We start from the raw sequence: 25202 nt of genomic DNA, 5'->3' as shown, positions 1-25202 counted from the left end.
GTTCGTGCAGATCACTCACCTTACATCAGGTACCACAGAGCCCATCAGAAAGCTTGCCTGTGACAAGATGGCCGCCGGTGATGACGTTAGAGACTCCACCATTAGACATCTAGCCTTTATTATGTATATCTATGGTTCTAATAACGTACTGGTTTAACAGAACAGACGCGCATAATCATTTCTCTGTTCTTGCTCCACTTCATGGCCTCGCCTTGATGCAATGATTGACAGACGGGGCGGAGACTTGATCGGCTCGGATTGCATTTTCAATTCCACATTGAATTTTGCTACATTCATCGCGGGACATATAATGAAAATGCAATTGCAAGTATCTTATCTGTGAGTGTAAATGCAATTAAATTATAATTTTGCTACAATTTTTGCTTGAATATGTTAAACACATCTAATCATTTCTGTAATACATTTTCATTTTGCAACTTATAAAGTGTTAAAAATTATATTTAAATGATATGTTAAAACTAGTGTAGGAAATAGCAAATGTAAATTATATTATTCAATTTGAATGATAATTTTGCTCCAAATGTTGCACACGTTATGGAAATGTCAATTTAAATATTGAAATGCATTGCCATTTTACATATTGCATTGCCATTTTGCATATTGCATTGCAAATTGAAAATTGCTACACATAAGCTTCCATAGTTAACTGCCGTAAGAACGCAAAAATATCTAGCAATAATAAAGAGGACGGCGTAATGGATTATTTTAATTATTTAACAAAATACCAAAAAGTAATTTTTTTACAGCAAGAACATTTTTGTTTTTGGCATTCAATTATATACAGAGGTAATATAACATTTACTTATCTAATCTGTCTTTACGACATATTGTCCTGTAGTAGACATCGCTGTAGCAGTTAAAGTCGCGCATGCGCAATAGAACGCCAGAACGCCGTTGCCGTTCAATCAGCAGCTGTTGAAAGTCCCTTTCGAGATGCTCACGTCACGCTACTGTAAATTGCTGTGTGAATTTAAGATTTCGAGACTCACCCACACAATACACTGTAAGTAAATGCGGTTGTCAATCCCAAAAATGTACAGTATGAACGTAGACCTCTCGAAACGAAACGTTTTTTGGTTACACAATGTTAAGGCGCGGTCATTTCTGCACATTTTTGCAGGCAAAACATGTCTACGTAATTACGGGGATTCATTTTGAAATTCCTGGATTTTGGCCGAAACAATTTGCAGAACGGCGGTAAATACGACCTCACCTTTAAAAATTCTTGATGACCATGGCATCAAAAGTTGTAACTGAGTCTTATAATAAGTATGAGATACTTTAAGAAGGTGTAAAAGTATTATAGAAACAGTAAACGATTGAAATAGTCTGTGCTGTGTAAGTCCAGCATGTCTATATTATTAATGGTTCTGAAAAAGACACGAACATGAATAGAAATTCAGCAAAACATTCTGCTGATGTGGTGCAAGTGTGTGAATAAAGGATGATCTGTCATTGCCTGTTCATCCTTAACTGTATGTTCAAGCTGCTGGAAAATAATGTGTGTGTGTCTGTGTATTTAATGTGTATAAAACAGGCATGGTTTTAAAGATGACCTCAGCAAAGGTTGTCCCCATTTGAATGGACCTGAGACACTGACTCCTGAGGGAATCCCTACAGAGCACTGGTGAGTGTCACCTTACTTTACCTTCAGTATCTAAGACTTAATCAGGTTCCAATCATCTCACCTCAGAAAGGCCAGTTGTGTTACAGTATAGCTGATTGATTATAGCAGAATTGAGTTTTGCAGAAAGGGACTGTACTACAGTGGCCGAGAGAGCTCAATGCTGCAACTGAAGGAAACACATGCAAATAGAAAAAACACCAGCATATAAAGAAAACATCTTGCATCTTATTATATTATTAATAAATAATAATTTATTTAATAATTTACTTGATTTTATTATCACGGGTTATGACGTGCGCTGTGAATCGTTGTTCATCAATTTGCGAGTTGATAAAGGCAAATGCCATGTCACAGTTGGAAATGTTTGCTTTTTAAACCATGAAGGCAAGTCAATGGATATCACACAAGCAATTGTGCAAACTTTGGGATGGTTATGCTGGTGAAGAAGTCTGAAATCCAAGTTAATTATTCACTGCAAAAACTGAAACTAAAAACTGAGCGATGAGAGCTGAATATGTCCTGATATCGGTATAGGCTTTAATATATTTTCTTAATATTTCTCTTGTGGCCCATATGTAGCCTATTACTAGCCTAGTGAGAGAGAAAAAAATAGAAGAGATGTAGGCTATTTCGTAGCCTGGATGCCAGCCGAATTTAGCCCGGCCCACAACAATCGTGCTCGGGCAGTTTGGTCTGGACTTTCTCCATAGAGGAGTAATTATGCCCGAACAGAAACTGTTCGGACCAATGAAATTGTCAGGGCGGGCTTTAGACGATGATGGACAGATGAAAAACAGTAACGTAATCATCCACGTCATCAACGGCGCTTGGGTTGAATTTTTTCTAATCCTAAACGGAGAACTTGTTCGTATATGCATTCACCTACTATTTCTCTCAGAAATGATGATCGTGTTGGTAAGTACTCTGTGTGTCCTTAAATTCTTTTACACTCGTTTACACTCATCTATTTCAGTGTGCGTCAGAGTTGCCAAGTTTTTACAACAAAACCCGCCCAATTGCTACTCAAAACTAGCCAAAAACAAGCCCAATAGCTTTCCGGGGGGGGGGTTCTCTGGGGAAAAAATTGCATTTGGGGGGTAAAATATGTTATTTTGGCAGGGCTGCCTGCTAAAATTCACATTCCTGGGTCTGTATATCACGTAATTGGGGTCGCTTCAACCCGCGGACATGATAAACAACCCGCGGACTTGGCAACACAGTGCAGTTGAGTTCTGTTGACATTTGACAACTAACGTTATGCGACGCTCCGTTGCTCTGATTGGTTGTAAGTCTATCCAATTGAGGTCTTTCCTGGCTCGGTTGAAACACGCCCCATAATCACAGCCCAACGGAGCAGTATCAGACTAGATTCTGACTAGAATTGAGTATGACGACGTAAGGCTAGCTATTTCGTGTTAAGTAGTTTTTTAAAATGAGGAGTTAGCTCACGTCGGTGATGCGCTATGAAATTGTTGCGGGGCAAATTAATTGTAATAGTATTAATTTAATTATAAATGTATAGCCTAATAATAATAATCGTCATCATCATCATTGTTCAGATCATCGCAAAGGGGGGCTTGAGATCGCCGGGCCTGGTTTTGCAAGTATGGGGTCTCTCTCTGCGGAACAAAAGTAGGCGTTTCTAAATTTGTGGGTGTTTTCAAACTAATGGGTGTTTATAAATCATGCAATGAAAATGATCCCCTTCTCCCGACCCGACCCGACCCCACCCCTAAACCCTACCCACACTGTGATGTGTTTTCTTAATTTGCTGGTATTTTTTTCTATTTGCATGTGTTGTCTTCAGTTGCAGCGCGTTGAGCTCTCTTGGCCACTGTACTGTACAGATGTTTGCATTGATTTTGCAAAAGGGGGCAGGTTAGCTATGAAACTGTTTGGATTGTGCCACTAATTGCAGTCCTTTGTTGTGGAATTATTGACTATTGGCTCATCAATTAATCTGTTGCATAGTTGTTTGGTTGTTTATCTCCAGTATTTTTGGTTGTGATGGTAATGGTCTGAATCTGGCCTACCTCGCTTCCAAAGTGCAATGATGAAAATGATGATGCCTTTCATTGCTGTACTTGCTACCACTGTCCGCTCTTGTTTTGCCCCCAAATAATTTTGATCCCAAAGGATTTAGCAAAAATAAAAAGGTTTAAAAAAATGAACCTAGCCTATTGCTTAAAGGGGTGGTAAAACACATTCTTTTGAAGGCTTGACTGTGTTTGTGGGGTGCACTGTAACATCTGTTCATGCTTCGTTTTAAAAAAAATTGCCTTATTTTTCATATATTTGACCTTTATTCTACACTGCTCTGTCCCTCCTTGTAAAACGGTCTGATGCTTTCCGGGTTGTATGAAGCCAGTCCCTCAAAAATACGCGATGGGCTCAGATTGGTTAGCTGGCCCAGTGTGTTGTGATTCGCTAACCGCCTAGTGCACGTTTGTCGGAAACACCACGCCCCTTATCTTTACCGGAGGCTGTGCTTTGGTCAGTATTAGAAACAACGGCGTCAATAAAACCATATGAGCCCGAATCAGACCCAGAACATTTGAGTGAAGATGATCGAGCAGAACCTGTTCAGTCCTCAAGAGTAAAGACTGCGGATCTATAGTGATCGCTACTGAATGGCACTTTAACTTTTGTATTTTTAGAACGATTATAGCCAAATATCTGTCGCAAGAACTAACCCAAAACGAACACTAAACACTGGCTTTAACTAGTAAGTTAGCCAAATCACACACAGAACCATGTTTAGCATGCCTGTAGATAAACAATACATAAAAGCTCTAATCAAAGAATCATTTACACTAATGCCAGGTTCGCTGTTGAGATTTTAACGTTAGTGTTTGTAACGTTAGGTGTTCGTCGGATAACGTTAAGTATGAATGAGCATTTAACAGACTGGTTTGCAGAACAGTGTTGTCATCTGTTTACTTCCTTGCTACAACCTATTACAGGAAAACACATCGATGAAATATAAATCAGACTTACAGGTTGTGGCCCGTGAACAGCTTCTGTTTGTAAATCCAGCTTTCAGGACAAGCCGTTGTGCATATCCTGTATTGAACTCGCAAAGTTTGTGGAAGTTGTCCTCCGTGAAATGTGCAGCGCGCGCGTCGTGCATCCACGGACTGGCAGTGTTTTTTTCACGCAGCTGACGTTGTGCAAATCCGGCATTGAAATCGCGAAGACGGTGGATGTTTTCCTCCGTGAGATGTGCTGCAGGGAGCCCCGCGCGCGCCTGTTCCCCGTCTCAAACACACGTGCATATAACATGCTGTATGTTAAACGCTCTGCAACGCACCCCCGTCCCAAGGAAGGCTGAACAGAGCAAGTACCCCAGACCTGCAATCCGGATGAAAATAACAGCGTTTCCTTGGCATCGCAGCAACAACACTCCAGCCTAACTATACCACAACAGCGCCGCGATACAAAATGGCGCCCCCGACCCCCCTATTTAATATTCTCGGAGGAGGGGTTTATGTAAATATTGAGCCTGGTGATGTCACCAACCCTGGAGGAATGTGTGTAGTCGCCTACTGGCCGTTTGCTGTAGTTCTTAGAAACTGATTTCTTTAAAAGCAAATATCTCCCTTTGCTTTAAACTTTGAACGTTGTAACTTTGCAGATGTTGTTTATGCTCAAGCAGCAACATTACACGCTAGCTAAAGTTAGAATAGTGAAATCGTGGTTTACCACCCCTTTAACACTGACTCTGAAAACCAGCTTTATAGTCTATCAAAGTGTGTTTTGTTTAGTTTTTTTTTCATGGGAGCTAGGCAAAATATTCTTATCTGTCTAATCTGTAAGAGTCAAAGGCTTTGGATACAGCCAACCCTTGTGAAAAGAAGAGAATTGAATGTACTGAATGTGCAATGGTGGTGTACTTCAAATCTTAAAAGTATATTTTAAACAACTGTTCTTGCAGATAATGCAATATTAATGAAATACTAAAACTTTAAAAAAAAGTGCACTTTGTAATAATGTGTTATTAAAGGGGCTATTTGCAACTTTTTCCCCAAAATAAACGTAACAATAGCCTTTTTATTTTACCATTTATGACTCAAACATCTCCTGATGAGCACACTGACACCTTGTCCGCTCACAGTGGGTGCACCTATAAGCCTGTATCCTATTTTTCCTATTTTCTGGCGGGTCGTTTTTTTCCCGCGCTGTCTGCGGATGTGACGTCACCACCGCTGCGAGAGCGAGCAGAAAATAAGAGCAGTTCTGTTTTTTGGCCACAGGTGTCAGTCGCGAGTTTAAATTTCAGAAAAACGCATATAGCCCCTTTAAATTTATGAAATTACAATTAAAAGGTTCACTTAAACGTATACACTTTAAATCATTATGTTTTAATATTTTTTTTTACACTTTTTATGTGGTAACTAACATTCAAAAGATAATACAAAAAATAAGATCTGCACACTGTTAGTCTCCCTTTATTTGAAAAAGATTAAAAGTAGCAACGTTTCGGTCAAAGAATTTCGCCAAGCACGCTGTCGCTGACTGAAACGTTGCTACTTCTTTGTCAAATAAAGGGAGACAAACAGTGTGCAGATCTTCTCTTTTGTATTATCAGATCTTTTTTTTTTATCTTTCACCTGGCTAAGATGCTTTGGATGTGCGTAGCGTACCTTGACCCCTTTTTCTATGTGGAACTTACATTCAAAAGCACATGTAAAGTAGGCAAATTGATTATAATTTTAACGGTATGGTAAAGTTAATATATTTTAAATATACTAAATTGCATCTTCATCATTACAAATGTGGTATTATAAAAATGTTTATATACATTGCAAATAAGTTTTAATTGAAATGACATTAAAGGATATTTAAGTTTACCTTAAATGATTCTGTACATTTGGCCATACATTTTATTTAATACAAACTCACACTATAATACATTTATTTAATTGTCAAAATTTAACAACATTTACATTCAGTTTGTACATAAGTATATACTTTTAATGTATATTATTTCCATAATAATTTCTCATTTTAAAAGTATGCTAAAGTCTAGCAACTACTTTATTTTATTCCCATTTCAGTGAAGTACCAAAAAATGATGCATGTCCAAGCTTTGCAGAATATCTCAAGATGCCTTATCTGCATTGAACAGACAGTTCTGTACGGTTTTGTACGCAAACAAATTCACATTAGGTATTTATTGAGAAATGTGATTTGCTGATGATTGTGCCTCCCTATTCACCTTCGTTGCTTAAGACGTTTAGATACATGGGAGCGGCTGACAGCCAAGGCCAAAAGAGGTTAGAAAACACAGATATTTTTAAACTTAGTATCTGCATCCGTTCAGTCTCATTTGGCTGAAAGATGTTAAAACAGTCACAGGAAAAAGCATATTCAGACTAGGGACTTTTTTCACACTGGTATTGTTCCCCTTAAGACCTGCAGAACAAAAGATCAGCAAATGGGTCTTGCTAATCAGCTTGGAAATTATTCTTTTGCTGAGACCTGAGTTTTGTGTTCGCTTAAGTAAGGGTTAAGCTAGGGAAGCCGGCTCTTGGATCAGAAGAAATATCATTGTGGCCTAATGAGGGTCTCTGTCATGCTGCACTGTGTGTAGCTGTAAGGCGCATGTGTTTGTGTTTGCATTAGAATACTAAGCAAAACAGAATGTGAGAATGAATGTGACGGGAAAGGGCAGCCAGGCACTCTGCACCATTTTTCAAAAGAAATCAAGCTCTCCAGGGTCCATAAATCTATTGTGCTAAAGGCTATAGGCTAGTGTTTGACTGGCCCATTGTGCTGCGCTTTTAAAGGCCAAGCCACAAGTCTTTTTATGAGGCTTCTTGAGACTTTTATTCATCAACGGTAAATCGATGTTATTACAGTGCAGCTCTGAGGATTGTGTCTTTCTGAGAAGGGTATGGAGGCAAAACAAGAGACTTGTTATCAAGACCTGCCCTCCTGCTTAGAAATTAGCATAACCCACCTGTTAAAAATCTCACTGATCACTCTCGCTATCTCTCCCTAAGCAGTTACTTGAGTCAACATCTCCCAACATCTGAAAATAGCAATATACCTCCATGATAATAATGCTGCCTTCATGTGCTATCGTAATTTTCTTCCAAGTCGTGATTACAAGCTCATCGTGTTCAAGAGCTTTGTTTTCTGAAAGCATAGGAATGGAGGACACCAGCTTTATTTATGCCTATTTCTTGGGGAAATCTTATTAAAGCCAAAATGTATTGAAAATATTTAATTTTGAATAAAATGAAGAGTTCCATTCATTAAAAACTACTGTATATAAACATCATAAATCAACGCGTCTAGCCAGCCAGCTTGCGATTCTGGAATGTTGATCAAATACATGCTTTTGTTGCTGTGTATAAAACATGCAATATGCTTCAAATGGTTATTCATATTGTAAATATGGACTGCTATAACGACAAGTAGCTGTTGTGGAAAAAGCTAATATTGAATACCAGTCACAGCCGCAATTGTTCCCCCCTCTGCCAATTTATGGCGCACCCAAATTTGAAACTCTCCAAGTTTCCCAGTAGTAAATATGACTTAAGAGGGCTTTCATGTTCAATTTCCAACTAGGAAACTCAAATTTAATACTGATAGCATGTGAAGGAATCATTAAATGGTGAAATGAGTACTGCCACAGTTACTTTGTTGCATCTTGAATTTTGTTTAGTGAGCAAATGCAACTTATGAAATGTAACATTTTAACATAATGCAACTGTTTTAGAGTATGAGTTAGTGATACATTAGAGTGCTTGTTCACAATAAAGAAAAGGACAAAACACATTTCATATGGTTTTGAAAAACTACCATTCCTTTCAGTCAGTCACGTTTGACATACATCGGAACGTCACCGACGTTATGCGTTTCCCCATAATGTCGGTGACGTTCCGACATGCGTCTCCATTCCCTCCTTCAGGGAACAAGGGTTACAGACGTAACCGAGATGTTTTCAAGCAAAGTTTAAATTAAATGTCTAAATTAAATTAAAAAGTGTCATGGTTTAACCAATTAAAAAGTAGTAACATATCTTTCGTCCACAATGAATACATGCGAATCTTAATTATTATTTTATATTATATTCAAGGTAAAATGTTTCTTTTTTCTGCATGTTGGATGAATAATATTAATACATTGTTAAATGTAATTAAGATTCAACCTTAACATAAATAATATGAATATTGTCTGTGAAATAATAATGGAAGATCATGTCAACCTACTTAAGGTTTCTCTTTTCAAGAATTGATTCCCTTAATGTGGCTTTTTTTTCATCATTATGATGTCTGTGCAGTTGTGTCAGCCTGATATTTTTTACTTTATGCTCCAAAAAAAATCAATTAATAGATCCGTACAAAAAGACATTGACCCTATTAATGCAAATGAACACAAGGTTAAACACTGCTGCATAACAGACTGTTACAGTTGCTCTATAATCTACTTTAACTACACATATGCACTCTTCTATAACCCTGCATGGCCAGCGGTGTCGTATTGATTTGGCTTGAGAGGTCTTGGACTCCACAGGGAGTTCAGTCTTTGTTTGCTATTTTTGATGAAGTGCTGACTCCTGGCTTCACCTGTTTTTCTCCGGCAGTGTGTCATTGGTCAAGGGACTGGGGGAAGGTGAGAGAGTTGTTTCTGTAGCTGTGCTTTTGAGTTGCCTAAGAGTGCTGATGCCATTTCTCTTTCATGTTCTCTTCTATAGGGAATGATGACTGTCGGACACCTGGAGATCTGGAGTGGAGCAATCTGTTTTTTGTTGCATCATAGACTGCCATAATATTAATGAGTAATGGTGCTAAAAGTTTTCTTAATTCAAATAGCTTAAGATAAATGGAAGGTAAATGAAGAGACAATCATTTTAATAATGTAGTCCATCAGTGGTCCCTTTTCACAGTTCTCAGAAGTGGAAGTCCCCATAGTTGGGTAAACTTTTATAGCGGGGAACAGGAGATGACAGCAAATATAATTTTTGTTTTTCCTTTTGCTCCAATAGCAAAAGAAAAAAGTAATATAACACAATATATAGCATTATAAATCAAGGCCATAACCATGTTTTAGACATGTTTTTTTTTTGCATGGGGGTATTTTTGGTTCATTTAAAGGAATTTAAGTATTAAAGGATTAAAAGGGATTTGAAGGAAATATAGAAAAGGAAATAAGAACAGTAAAAGTTACAGTTCTATTAAACATTTGCAAATATATATATATATATATATATATATATATATATATATATATATATATATATATATATATATATATATATATATTTTTTTTTTTTTTTTTTTTTAAATATGCACACATTCACTCTTATTTTCATCTGCCTAATATGTAAAAATGCAAAGTGTTTCTTGTCAAGTCAAATTCAGTTATGATTTACATAAATAATGTCATATTTTCAATTCAAAATGGTGAAATGTCATAAAAATGTCAGGTATTTTGCATCACTTGATATTACTGTTGGTCGCTTAGCGTATTTACCGTAAAACAGTTGTCATATATTAAATGTTCAGCTACTTACATCTTACTACGCACTCTTTCGCTGCTATAACTAAAGTGTTGCAGTAACATTAACCCCACCTTCTTTGATTTGATTGGCCATCTCACTCATTCTGACAGTGACGAGCGCTGTTAGACCGCTGAGGCAGACCAACCTAAAAATGTAACATTTTACCTTTGTCATCCTAGCAACAAACAGAGCAGTCTGTAATGGAGTAGACAGAGCAGCATCCAGAATATCAAATATTGGGAGGGACAGTTTGGCCATTTCTAATTATTCGGGGGAACTTGACCCCCTCAATGTCTATGGTGGTTACTGCCCTGTTATAAATGTGTATTACATAAAAAAAAAAAAAGAAAATATGAAAAACGTGACTAGATTTGCAATGTTAATAAATGTGGAAACGTCATCACAATCTTTGAAAAGGGTCCATATAGTTTTTTTTATATGAATCAAATGTAATTATGTAACATTGAGTTTGACTCAAATCAGTGAGACTTCCTTCTGTGAAAACATGTTGCAGTTTTAACTGTCCGAATGTACCTTTTCAGTACAATAATACTCTGCTTTTTTCAGCTAGTCAGAATTTAGAAACATTCAGTGTGTTCTTTTAAAGGCAGGTGTTAAGAGAAGGGTGGTGAGAGACTCATATGAGCTCTGGGAAAAAGTCATTGACCCTCTTTCCCAATCAGTTTCCTGTTTAGGTCAGTTCTGTGAATACATGTGTGTGTTTATGAGTAAAAAGTTGGTTTCTGACATGTTTTTCCTCTTATCTCAGGCATGTGCCATAATGCAGGCGTCCAGGTGGATGGGCACAGAGCTCTGCGGATCTTTTCGGTAAGAAATATTTGTTCACAAAAGTCTAAAAACATGTTTTTATCCTGTGCATATAGACCACATCTGCAGGGTTATTTATCTCAGAGCTATTCTTTCAGTCACCCCTTCAATTACAATGCCTACAAACACTCTGCTACGTGCCCGTCCCCACAGACGAAAACACATTTGTCTGATAAAACGCAAAAAAGGTCAAATTTAGTGCCATAGTATACTTTCCAGTAAGGGACACAATTAGCACAGCAAAATGCCAGCTGTATGCTATCTTTGGCTGTGGTTTGCCATTAAAAAAACAAAAGAAGAGGCACATTAGCTAGGAACGGACCACTGGCGGATTTCAAAGTATTAGTCTAACGTGATGAAGCTTAAATAACTTATATTGAAAATGTATTCTGAAATATCAGGTTATTTTGAGAACACTGTTTTTGAGAAGGGAGATTCCTGTTAAATGTTGCCATTCAAGCTGTCGGACAGTTTACAGGAATAACAATGTATCCTGCGAGAGCTCATGTGATGCTGTAGCTGTTGTAAATATTTGTCTTGAGAGGGGTCATGGCCACAAAACAATTATGTTATGGTGTTTACTAATGTCTAGCTCATAATGCAAGTTGCTTATAAAAATTTGATGTTCATTTCTGAAGCCAAGAAGAACAACAAAAGACAGAAATGAACTAATAGTCATTGCAAGCAGCTTTGAAATTGTGAAACATGCTGAACATATGGCTTATTCCCTTGTGCTACACTCCTACATCTTAGCAGTGCTGTCCTATTGTTCATGGTGTTCATCTGACCTTCAGTTTGCAGACAGATGGAGGGAAAGAAAGAGAGTGAGATATATGAATACATGAGTCCTGTGGAGTTATATACGTCCTATGGAGTTGGCCACCTAATGTTTGAAGGTTTGGCTTGTGATATAAGCTGTCAAAATGGAGCCCCAGGTGGCTGACAGTTTTCTCTCCTGAGTTTCAGGACTGTTGTCTGCCCTTGAACATAGAACTGCAGCATCTCAGCTGGGGGTTATCTTGTCTTATACAATTCGGTGTTCATTAGGCTTTAACAAAGGTTCTTGTCAGACAATATCTGATTTGGTGGATAGCCTATATGGCAAAGATTTGTCTGAATGGACATCTTGTTGTAAAGGAGATGCAATGAAAGCAGAATTTAGAATCACGATTAGTCCACAGAATACCAATCATTTCAATTCTACAGAATTCTAATTTTGAGTCAAGCCCATTTCATGAATTTGAAATGAAACATCCACACAAAATTGCATTTTTGATCATTAAAATTGCATGATTATTGCAGGTAAAAAAGTGGTTGCCTAAAACGCTGAGAGAAATTGTGCATTCATATCTAAATTTGTTCAGTCCAATCAACTCGTACCATTTTGCAGAGAGCACTGGCTGTCAAGGTGAGATTTTTACTTGCATGGGGCACCAACACTGTAAAATATATAAAACATTTACAAAGATGTAATTTAAGGGTACTGCCATTAACAAGCTGTTGTAACCCTAAAGGTACAATTTTTGAATTTTTTTTCCCGAGATCAGGACTATCACTGGTCTGCCCTCAATAAATCATTCCCTATTTGGATTATTTGTAAGAAATGTTTTAATCTAAAAATACTAATTGAATTAGTGCTATCAGTATGAAGTTAAATTAGGAAAAATAGTCTAAATGTTGAATGCAGTGATTCCCCAGTAGGGTTAACAGCAGCACACTGGTTCATTTGTTGCTAAGGAAGCGTTGCCTGTTGTGCAGGAAAGAGGGATAGCAGTTTCCTGTTATGAAGAGAGGCTTTTAAAGAGCTGCTTTCCTCCAATTAGGCAACAGATGAGCAGAAAGGAAGCCTGGACGAAAGCATTTAGTGAAACTGTTTTTAGAACCTGTTTTAGGAACATTTGTTGAACCAAATCTCAGTCTTTGAAAGGCTATCAGCAAAATTATTTAAAAGACTGTTTTTTTTGTTTTGTTTTTTACACAATTAGACCTCAGTAGGTCAATTAATCGTATTGTTAAAAATTCTGACATTGGCCTAGCACTGATTTAAACCACCTTTTCTAGGGTGTCAACTAAATTGAATGACGATGCCTACAAACGCACTTTGATTAGACATTTCGAATTCTTTTTCCTGTGCGAGCAAGACATCCTTTTAAACATCCTCTGAATCGGACACTGAAACATGCCATATCGTGACAGTAGCCTAATGGAGCAGTTGTTCGTGAAAGCGCCGTACGCCACTGATGGTTATTGGTTTTAGATGTTTTTCTCTGTGGTTTTGGTCATCGATCCTTGTATTCCCGTGAGGGAGACTCGCTGTACCTCCTCAGGAAGCGCGCGGAAAACACCTTCAGTCTCCACGCGCAGATCGGAGAGCGCGCGCATCTCTCTCATTCCTAGGCGGAAAGCGCGCGGATCTGAAGAGACCTGCAACAGTCGATAATAAAACTGATTGGAGGCACGCCGTCAAATAAGCGATTAAGTGTTTATTGTTTACTTCTCAGGCTTTATGACAAATGTCCCGGGAGTAAGTTCACGGCACCTCTGGATATATACTGTTGCTTCTGCGGAATATCAAGGAATAATGTGGAAATATTTCGTATGCCACGGTGGATGACATCCGACAATGTACGCAGGTACGACACCAAATAGTTCTGAGTTAACTTTTCAGTACTGTTAAATTATTTGTCTTTTGCGAATGTGTGAACTTATAATTCATTGACAACATCCAGTTCTGTCCGCAATATTGCAGAGTATTGAATGCCTGCGTTATTGTGGAAAAAGTTTATGATGATTTTCCTACACTGTTTTGACGGTGTGTTAAATTGTTTATCCAGTAGATTTTAAGCACCGCCATAGTCCTTGTTGCAAAAATATATAGAAAATGTTATTTTAGTTAAGATAGTTAATATGAGCAATATAGTGATGCTGTAGTTTTTTCCCCTAAGACTTAGAAACATATATATATATATATATATATATATATATATATATATATATATATATATATATATATATATATATATATATATATAGGCCTACATAATACTATTAGTCCTAATAATTCGTATTTATACATGCTCATAATTTAATATGATTCAATAACATTATGTTAATTCAGTCTTTCTGAATTATGTTAATTCAGTTTGTCCTGGTCACTCTCAGCTGGTAGGACTAAATTAGCCAATAAAAATGGTTGACACTTTAGAGACCATATCTGAGATCATGTACTGATGGCTTCACATAGTGAAGAGTTTGTTTCTCCCTTTATTCCTCCCATTGTGTTTAACTATTTGTTTTAAGAGAATTCTTGTTGCATAATTCATATCCTGTTATTTTGCCAAGGGGACCTTAGTTGGGATGTTGATGTTTCTCTTTTTATTGTTCTTCAACGCACTGAAACGACCTTTTTAGCAAAAAAAAAAAATCCAGTCTGGGGGTTGTCAGGGGTGGGATTTATCACTGGACAGTGAATCATGGGAAGACTTACGAAAAGGAAGTGTATTTGTGTTGTGCAAAACCGTGCTCTTGTAGAAAAAGATGGTGAGGGGGTTCATGGAGGAGACAGGGTGCACTGTTAATGTCCTTCCCCTTTGCACTTCCTGTCCACAGTTCTTCCAGGAGAGTCTGCTGGAATAGTTAATTAGTCGAGTCAGGAAACAACATCTTAGCAGGGTGAGCACCAAGTGCACCGTGAGTTTAATAGGACGTGCGTCAAGGCAGGTAGCAAATAACAGGAAAAGACATGGGGAGTATGAGTTTTGTTAAGAGAAAGGGTGTTTCACCAAAAATGGCCTTCAGATCAACCCTTTATGAGTTAAGATGCACTTTAGAGTCAATTGTTTTGATGTTATTAAAATACATTATTAATGTGGCTTTTTTACTTTGATGTATGGTTGTGAAAATGTTGTTCAGCGTGAATGGAGTGAGCATATAATCACTTCATTTTGTTTTAAGTTCAGAGATTGCAGTTCATCAAAGGAGCTTTAAAGGAGCAGCTAAACTCATAATGGCATATTGTCAGTCAGTGTAAAGATTTTTTCATTAATTTCTATTGAAAATATATCCAATTCTTTAATCTTCTTTTCTCTTTCTGTTTGCAGATTTTTAGAAGCAATTCCAAACTTCTCAGCCAAAGACAAAGCAATTTGACTATAACTGTGTGCTCCACCCTGATGTCAAGGCCTTGTCCTTCCAATCGAGGTCCTAAACCTCCCGTGGCACCCAAACCAAGGCTAGCCTCTGAATTGAGCCAAAGCATTGTGGGTAATGGGGACATAACATCCTCTGATAGACTGGAACAGAAGCAAGACAGTGAATCAGATGTCACACAGGATGAAACGGATGCATTCAGAGAAAACTGTACTGACGATCACATGGAGAGCGACTCATCTGTAAAAGAGTTTACTGTAAACTATGACACTAACCATGACACAACTTGTTATAGTGAAATAGAGAAAGAATTACAAATGCCAGCGGATGAAACAGTGGGAGAGGATGAAGATAAAGATTATACCACTGAAGTACAGCATGCAGCCTCTTCAAATTTGTCGGAAATGGTTGATGAGATTCTTGATTCAACCGATGAGGACCACAGCAAAATCACTGATGATACCAAGACTGCTGAAAATAGAGAAGATTCTTATAATGTACTTGAGGACACCTGTGCATGTTCTGAAAATGAGACACCTGCAGATGAATCTCAAAGTCCATATGAAGAGATCGAGGAACCACCACCAGACGGTTTTCAACATGCCAAGGGTCAATATGAAGATGACAATAGAGCAGGTGCAAACTGTGTGGCAGAGGAAGATGAAACTGGGCTTTCTTCAAAGGCTACAAACTGCAGTCAACCCTCACTATGTGAGGAATACCCTTATGACATTATTGGCACGCTGGATGATAACAGCACATGGCAGGCTGAACGTGCAACCAAAGACCCATCTGGACGCTTCAGGTTTGCAGAGGAGACAGAAGATGCATTTGAGCCCTACTCTGTCATAGAAGTTGTGCCAAGTGATTTGACATGTACCTCTGATCCAGAAGCAAGATGCACTGATGAAGAATCCAGCAATGAGAAACTAATGGACTCGACTGAGGGAACATCAAACCAAGAGCCTTACTATGTATCATCGGACGATGTGGCAGAGTTAGAGGAGGAACAGGCGAAATTAGAAAATGGTGTCTCTCAACCTGCCTCTGAGGATCAAGAGATGGCAAAAAACGAAGGAGCGGATGACTATGCTGATATTGAAGACCATGATGTGGATGATCAGCAGGTGGATTGCGTGTCATCTGAAGATTATGTCGAGATAGGAGACGAAGATGAGCCAGTAAACATGGAAAGGAAAACCAAGGGCAAAAGCATAAGAGAACGATCAGTTAGACGAGGACAAGCCCTCTTGAGTCAGAGGAACAGCTGCCAGCCACGTCTCAGACTTTGCAACATTACTGTTCCTGCTGACTTGGATTTAGGCAGAACTCCAGAACTTACAAACCGCTTGGTTTTTGCCCACACCACAGAAGCGTTTGAAGAGGACATCGAAGAGCTGGACTGCCACATCGTGCCTTTCTTTGAGGACTCGGACACAGAAAGTGACGAACACATTTATGAGGAGGCTGGATTTGACTCAGAGGGTGAGAACTTTATCTCTCTGGACAGGAAGAGCATTGTGACGAGATCTCGTTCGCTCTCTGGGAAAGTACCTGGATATGTTCCTGAGACTGTGCCTGAGGAGACGGGCACTGAGTACCAATCTCACGACTACTACACTGTGGCCTTGGACCAGAATGGAGATCCACAGCCCAAGCCTTCAGATGAAACGGAGGCCAACCAAATTATTCCCTCACTGAAGCCAAGGCGATTTCTTCTTTCGCCTCGATCACTTTCTGTTGAGGGCAGAGATTTGCCATTCTCAGGGCACTTTGAGGGTGAGAAATCCCCTAGAGAGGAATGCAGATTGCAAAGAAAAGATGACACACATTCTTTGCCTTGTGTCATTACTTCCTCTGGAAGCTTTTCTCAAAGAAGTCACCAGTCCTCCAGTGGTGTGTCAACACCTACATCTCTAGTCGATATCCCACCACCCTTTGAGTTAGCTTACATAACTAAGAGGCCTGTGACCAAAAGCTCTCCATCACTTCTAATCCAACATGAGTCTCCTGACAACCCCAAAAAGAAGACAACATCATTTAAGCGTTTCTTGGCTTTAAAATTTAAGAAAAAATCAGAAAGCAAAGCCCGTGGAGATGGCAGTGTCCGCTCCTCCAGGTCATCATCTGAATCTAGCCACCATGGGCCCATTCGGGTGCTGGAGCTTGATCGAAGAAGTACAAGTGGTTCCCCGCAGCTTCAGTCCCATGTGGGAAAGCCACAACACAACTCAGAAATACCTACCTCCTTTCTGCTTTACAAAGAGAGGCAAAGAAGGCAAGGTGCACCCAAGAGTTACAGCAACAGGGGTATAGCCAGAGTGGAGTCCTTTGAGGACCGCTCTCGGCTCCCCTTTATGCCCCTACCCCTCACTAAGCCTCGTTCCATCTCCTTTCCAAGTGCAGATACTTCTGACTATGAAAACATTCCTGCAATGAGCTCAGACTATGAGAATATCCAGATTCCACATGGACGGCCCACTCGGGCGGTCACTATTACAGATTTCTTCGATGACCACAATCGGACAGCAGCACCTGCCAATGAGAATGATGGCTATGTGGACATGAATAGCTTTGCAGGAATAGAAAACAAGACCACCACTGAAGAACAAGACACTGAAAGGTATAGTCAGTCTTTTATAGAACTACATAATTAAAAATATTTATTTTCCACATTGTTAATTATAAAGGAACTATATTAGGAAAACGTATTTCTGTTTAAATCATCAGACTGTAGCATAAGATTGTCTAGAGAGTTATATTTTGAATGCTGAAACCCCTTCCTCTGAACACAATGGCAATAGCATCACACAAGTCTGGAGGAAGTGCTGGCCAAAACAATGTTAACAGGAAATTAGGCAAGTGTTTGGTCACTCTGATAGCTCAACTTGCACCTCTCTCTGTCTCAGAACACTTTCTGTAATCTTCCTGGCCGAATAAACAAGACTTAAAGTATTACAGGTATTCTAGACTACATAATGAAATATTGAAGAGAGAGAGAGAGAGAGAGAGAGAGAGAGAGAGAGAGAGAGAGAGATACACAGTTATAACACAGGGTTTCTTCTACATTATGGCCCAGTTGTGTTTTTAATTTTGCTATGCATAATGAAAATGAAACTAACTGACTTGCCAAACATTTACGCCAACGCTGTGGCTGCTGTGCATGTGGTAGTAGAGCAGCCTGTGGCATTGAGTGTCATTGGTTCAAAAGATGGACTATGCTTGCGGGGTAGCTTATCTGATTTTCTCATTTGGAGGATTTGATGGTACATTTGTTAGAGTTCCCTAACTGTGTGAGAAAGAATACAATGCAATGGTTGAATGATACAAATAGTATAGGAAGAAAGTGGATTAAACGTTAAGGCTATTTTTCTCCTCTATTGCAATGCTCTCACAGCCTGATGCAGCTGAGTGGAGGGGAATAGATGAGAAAACCGGGGAGAGTTTTCTGTTCTCTGGGTGAGCATTTTGGTAGCATGTAGTGTTATTAAACCAAACTCCCCAAGTGTGTTTATTTTATTGTGCTTTTGGGAGATTTGAGGTTTTAGAGAGGTTTAAAGACAGATGACTTTCTGACCTCCTTTTGACCATATGACCCTCTCTGCTCTCACTTTACCACCCTAGAGTCATCATTAGAAACCTCTGCTCGATTGCCTCCTGTGTAGTCAAAGACCCGGACTGTTTCAAGTGGCCTCTGGGTAGCTTTTTAATCAGATTTTCAGAGAAACACAAGGGAAATTTCCAGAATTGCTTGTATTGTTGTTAGCCTCTCCATTGTTTATCACTCACATTCATTCTACAGTTTTTGGAAAAAAAATATTTTTCATGATTTTATCAGAGAACAGAACAGATGCAAGTGCAGTGCAGGTTTCATGCTTTAATGCAAAATAAAAACCCATTACTAGAAGTTGAGAAAAGTTATAGCTTGCAGTAGGTATTTCTCCCTTGGAAAATTAGCAGGAATTTTTGGTTCAAATTTATGATTGGTGTGAATAGCCATAACATCATTTTTGTCTAACCATATATGAATAAGTATTTTCAGGTCTTTTACTTCTGTCTGTGTTTTCAGCTTTTACCAGTAAATCGTTATTTACTTATTTTTGAGTGCCAGCCTGCTGGGGATGGTGTGAATACTCACTACTTTTGGATATTACCCCTGGCCATAGTGTTTATGTGCCACACTTTTAAGCATCCTCCAGTATTCACAAGATGATATGGGAGCCAGGGACCTTTTTCTGGTGACATTATTGACTCATTGTGCTGATGTGCAATCTAACAGCATTGCGTGTTTGCAAATGGGTCTATGTGTCTGCACCATTAGCCGCTCTGTGTCCCAAGAGAATCCTCCGTCACTGCTGATGTTCTGTCTGTTTTTGTTTGTCGTATTTTGAATGCCTGCAGAGAAAAATTGACATTGCCACTTTGGTGGATGGAGACACAATGACAGGACGATGATTGATTGCAGATGCATGAAGAAAGAATATTTTTCATGCCTAAGCCAATCAGAGAAACGTTTTGTACTCTTTGCTAGTCCCAAAGGAGAGTGTGAGAGAATGATTGAGGAATAAATTTCAAACTCCTTGTTTATAGTTATAAATAGCTACTATAGTCTATTATATTGACTATTGAACCTCCTATATCATAGAAATATTTGACATTTTTTATTCTTAATGATTATTTTGAAAAGTATTAATTATACTGAATTTAATCATCAATTATAATTAAATATCTGTTTCAGTTAATTTTTTGTTAATTCATGCATTTAGAAACTGCTGATTGTCTAAAGATCTTTGCAGCACTATTATTATACAACCCCAAATCAGAAAAAGTTGGGACAGTATGGAAAACGCAAATAAAAAAAAGAAGAAGCAATTTCTAAATTTACTTTGACTTGCATTTCATTGCAGACAATATGAACACAAAATATTTCATGTTTTGTCTCGTCAACTTCATGTCATTTGTAAATATGCATCCTTTCCTGTCATTCAGACCTGCAACATATTTCAAAAAAAGTTGGGACAGGAGCAATTTAGGGCTAGTAATGAGTAGGGGTGTGCATTGGCACTGCCCTCACAATTCGATTCGATTACGATTCACCAGGCAACGATTCGATTCAATTCGATTCTACGATGCATTGCGATGCATCAAAATTCTACTGCACACAACAAGGCAAATTTTTAATCAGTCATGAGGCAATACAAGCAGTCAGATATTGAACAACAGATTTTATTGGCTGCTATGTGTGTATTATCACTCTCCTGTATCTTTGACATAAATGTCATTAAATAAAATAAAATTTAATGGTACAGGGTATTGGATATGTCATTTTCAAACCTGAAAAAGAAAACATAAATCACTGCTTTCAGTGCTTTGAATGAAACAAATGTTTCTCTTCTCTCTGCTTTAGAACCATTTGAAATTATATAGAGCAATAATAACCAACTAAGCCAACTTTTTCCAGCAGTGAACATAAGTGTTTTTTGCAAATGCCAATGATAAACATGGTTTGTGAAGTTAGTTGTATTGCCAACGTGCCCATGTTAACAGATTAGAGCATTCACATCGCACGCAAAGGCGGCACGGCAGTGCATAGCAGGAGCAGAAGCAGAAGCAGCAGTGCCGCGATCGTTTCGGTGCCGAGTCTATTTTTGCCGCGGTGCTCACGCTGATCAAAACTGACCAGATTAACATGGAAAATAACAAATTTCACCATGAAATCATTTAGTGAAGTGCCCCGTGTGTTTCACAATCCCCATATGACATCAGAGCTGTTAAAAAAAATTAAAACACAACACTGCCAGAAGTTTTTGCCCAAACTTCAAAAGCCTGTTTAAATTATTAAAACTAGAAGCATATATTCACTTTAATGTTAACTTACATTTATCATGTGAACTACTTATATACAACAAATATATGCATGTGTGTTTGGGACAGAGGGGAACACGGTCGCATTTGCAGCATATGCTGCCCATCATAAATCAAAGCACGAGACAGACGGGGCTCGGAGGAGAAGACCGGAAAATGTGACATAATGGACAATATTTGTCTGTATTTGCAATATACGAGCTGCCCGAGACAAACGCTGCCAGTGTAAATCCACATTGGGGGCGCGGGCTCCCGCTCTCCATACCCACCGCTCCTGCCCTGCGGTGTGAAGCCGGCGTCAGAATCCGAAATGTGCCCAGATGTCCGCTTTCCAAGCCTAGGGTGCGTTTTTAATTACCCGTCTATCGCGGTCATCTCCATCCGCCTCAGCCATCTTGATTGTTGTTGTTATGACCCTGGAAGTAATTGAAACTTCAAAACTTTATTGTCCAACTCAAGGCCAGAAAATAAACGGTGACATAATCGATTATGGCACTTTGCCGCATCGATGCTGAATCGTGCATGCCCCGCATTGCGATGCATTGCTGAATCGATTATTGTTGACACCACTAGTAATGAGGTAAAATGGTTAAATAATGATGTGATTTGAAACAGGTGATGTCAACAGGTGATTGGAATTATGATTTGGTACAAAAGCAGCATCCAAGAAAGGTCTAATCCTTTCGGAGCAAAGATGGGCCGAGGATCGCCAGTTTGCCAACAAATACGTGAGAAAATTATTGAAATGTTTAAAAACAATGTTCCTCAAAGAAAGATTGGAAGAGATTTGGATATTTCACATTCAACAGTGCATAACATAATTAAAAGATTCACGGAATCTGGAGGAATTTCAGTGCGTAAAGGATAAGGGCGCAAGCCTAAACTGAACAACCGTGATCTCCGATCCCTCAGGCGGCACTGCATCAAGAATCGTCATTCATCTATAAGAGATATCACCACATGGGCTCAGGACTACTTTGGCAAACCTTTGTCAAGTACCACAATACGTAGTTACATCCACAAATGCCAGTTAAAACTGTACTGTGCCAAAAGGAAGCCTTATGTTTACAGTGTCCAGAAGCGCCGTCGACTTCTCTGGGCTCGGAGGCATCTGGGATGGACCATCACACAGTGGAAACGTGTACTGTGGTCAGATGAATCAGTATTTCAGGTATTTTTTGAGAGGAATGGACGCCGTGTGCTCCGGACCAAAGAAGAAAAGGATTATCCAGACTGTTACCAGCAACAAGTCCAAAAGCCAGGGTCTGTCATGGTATGGGGTTGTGTCAGTGCCCTTGGCAAAGGTAACTTGCACTTCTGTGAAGGCACCATTAATGCTGAAAAGTACATCGAGATTTTGGAGCATAATATGCTGCCTTCAAGAAGACATCTTTTCCAGGGACGTCCATGCATATTTCAACAAGACAATGCAAAACCACATTCTGCACACATTACAAAGTCCTGGCTGCGGAGGAAGAGGGTACGGGTACTTGACTGGCCTGCCTGCAGTCCCGACCTGTCTCCAATAGAGAATGTGTGGCGCATTTTGAAGTACCCCGTACTGTTGCCCACCTTAAGACTTGTTTGCAGGAAGAATGGGACAAAATTACACCTGAAACACTTCATCCCTTGGTGTCTTCAGTCCCTAAACGTCTTTTAAGCGTTGTGAAAAGGAATGGCAACATTACAAAGTGGTAAATGCTTTACTGTCCCAACTTTTTTTTAAATGTGTTGCAGGTCTGAATGACAGGAAAGGATGCATATTTACAAATGACATGAAGTTGACCAGACAAAACATTAAATATTTTGTGTTCATATTGTCTGCAATGAAATACAAGTCAAAGTAAATTTATAAATCACTTCTTCTTTTTTTTAATTTGCGTTTTCCATACTGTCCCAACTTTTTCTGATTTGGGGTTGTATATCATATATCATATCAATCATATATCATAATATTATATTATGGCCTGGTTTCACAGACAGTGCTTAGACTAAGCAAGGATTAGGCCTTAATTCAATTAGGACATTTAGTTCAATTAGTAACTTTTATAAATGTGCCTTAGAAAAAAAACCTTTACTGGTGTGCATCTTGAGACAAAACAGAGAGAAAATAAGAAAAAACAAACATACAGCAAACATAGCACAAATCATAAAAAAGAAGAAAAGAGATGTTTGAAACATACATCCAGAGAAATGAGGGAAATAGAACACGTCTTTTCATATGCGTTCTGAAAGCTTTCGGCATTTTAACGCTCACAAAAGTTGGGTGTGGGTCTGGCCTGGGCTGGCCTGGTCCGGTCCGGTCTGAGTTGGGCCTGGTGCCCAGGGCTCTCAGGTCATTGCCAGGTTATCCCAAGAGAGGACGCACCCAGCCAATGAGCCTCCACACTGCTGTTTACAGGAAATGCAGGACAAGGGCGAGGGGACAGGGTCAGTGAGATGGGGTGGAGACAGGCAATACCGATCTCCCAGACTCCCCTGCGACCCAAACAACAAGGCAAGGTGTGGCAGTCAGGAAAGTAAGGCTACCACAAAGATATTGTTGTTGTCATCGTTCCCAGCTTTCTTCATGTCTTTTCATATATTACAGTAAAGACAGGGGCCAGTGTTTGACTTGAATCATTTTTACAATGTAAAAATGTCATTTGTAAGAAAGCAGATCCTTTGATGAATTTAAAAGCATTATTTAACATGAAACATAAATTAAAGGATTCTGAATAGATGACGAAATAAACAAATATCCAGTTTAAAAATATCTATCTGTTCTGAATATTAAAGGGATAGTCCACCCCAAAAAATGGAAATTTTGTCATCACTTACTCACCCTCATGACGTTACAAACCTGTATGAGTTTCTTTCTTCTGCCTGACACAAAAGAAGATATTTTAAAGAACGGTTTGAAGAAACAGTTGTTGTGCCCCATTGACTTCCATAATATAGAAAAAAATACCATGAATGTCAATGGGAACCAGCAACTGTTTGGTTACCTACATTCTTCAAAATATCTTCTTTTGTGTTCAACAGAAGACAGAAACTCATACAGATTTGGACACCACCAAACTAAAACCAAGCAAGAATATACATATCTCGGTTTAACCAACAGACAAACTGTTCTTCACATTCTCCTCATCTGCATTAAAATACGTTTTGTTAAATGAAGTCTGGTAATGAAGTCATCTCAGCGATGCTTATCTTCTATAATAGCACTATTACACAGATTCAGACAGAGAAACACCGGGGTTTCTAATGTATATGTTATTATCAAGAGTTTAAATCAATTGAATTACATATAACAAGCCTCAGGGAAGCATCAGGAAGTAGGACATATAGGTGTGTTATAGGAAATCATTGCACTCTCTCTGTAATTTTCAGCCGTAAATTTAGCTCATGGGTACCTTAAAGCAAACAGCTCAGAGAAGTACTTTGCTCGATAATTGCTTCTCATAAATAGTAATGAGGAGGATTGTGTAAATTGTCACTTTTGGCTGATGGAGAGATTTTTTGTACAGTAGGATGGCAAAGATTAATGCACATTTTACACAGACTTTTCAAAATTTTCCAATGGCTTTTTATTGGTATTTTATTTAGTAAATGTTTGTATTTTATATTATATTATTTTATTTATAATATTTATTTACTATTTTATTTGTATTTATTAGATTATTTTTCACCAAATACATATTGTTGTGTCGTGACAATCCCCTCAGCATGATGCAAAAGACACAAATCATATACCAGTCTGAAAAACAAATGTGTTAATAAAAACATTTGTTTTGTTTCATCCTGGAGAGCTGCATATGGGTAATTTCAGTTTGAATTTATTTGAAAGGTGTTTCAGATAAAAGAATTGGCCTGCTTTGTCTTGTGCTAACTGTATCTTTCACTGAAAATGAGTCCTCAGCTGGTGAGATCACTGAAGATTGTAGTGACGTCCTGCCAGAAGGCTCCTATATGCTTCATCTGGGGTCTCCAAATGAACTGTCACCTTAGCTCGCCCAGTTCAGCTGGCTACGAGCAATGAGCAATTTCCACTTCCACCTCCAGACATTGTACGTGTGTGCTTTTCAGAAGCATACAGTGTCCTTAGTATGACACCCAGCTGAGCACCTCTAAACCTTTTATACACTGACAGTATATTCCCACACTAACTTTAATTGCTTCCATTCAACAATCTTTTAAAACCATTAATGCTAAAATCTA

General features: G+C 38.7%; 1 protein-coding gene across 3 annotated transcripts in view; it reads left to right on the top strand.

Annotated features, from left to right (window-relative positions):
* The first annotated feature begins 12810 nt into the window (after positions 1-12810).
* fgd5a (FYVE, RhoGEF and PH domain containing 5a) overlaps positions 12811-25202 on the top strand; it is a 50457-nt gene continuing 38065 nt past the window's right edge. Inside the window, exons 1-2 of one of the 3 annotated variants that reach the window (XM_079844585.1) lie at positions 12811-13621; positions 15089-17760. In XM_079844585.1, the coding sequence (XP_079700711.1) occupies positions 15161-17760 (2600 nt within the window). In that variant the 5' untranslated portion in view covers positions 12811-13621; positions 15089-15160. The remainder of the gene's footprint in view (positions 13622-15088; positions 17761-25202) is intronic. The other 2 variants (XM_079844586.1, XM_079844584.1) reach the window with 2 other exon arrangements.

The sequence above is a fragment of the Gobio gobio genome, assembly GCF_949357685.1.
Source record: "Gobio gobio genome assembly, chromosome: 19".
Taxonomy (NCBI): domain Eukaryota; kingdom Metazoa; phylum Chordata; class Actinopteri; order Cypriniformes; family Gobionidae; genus Gobio; species Gobio gobio.
This window is presented reverse-complemented; position numbering and strand designations above follow the sequence as displayed.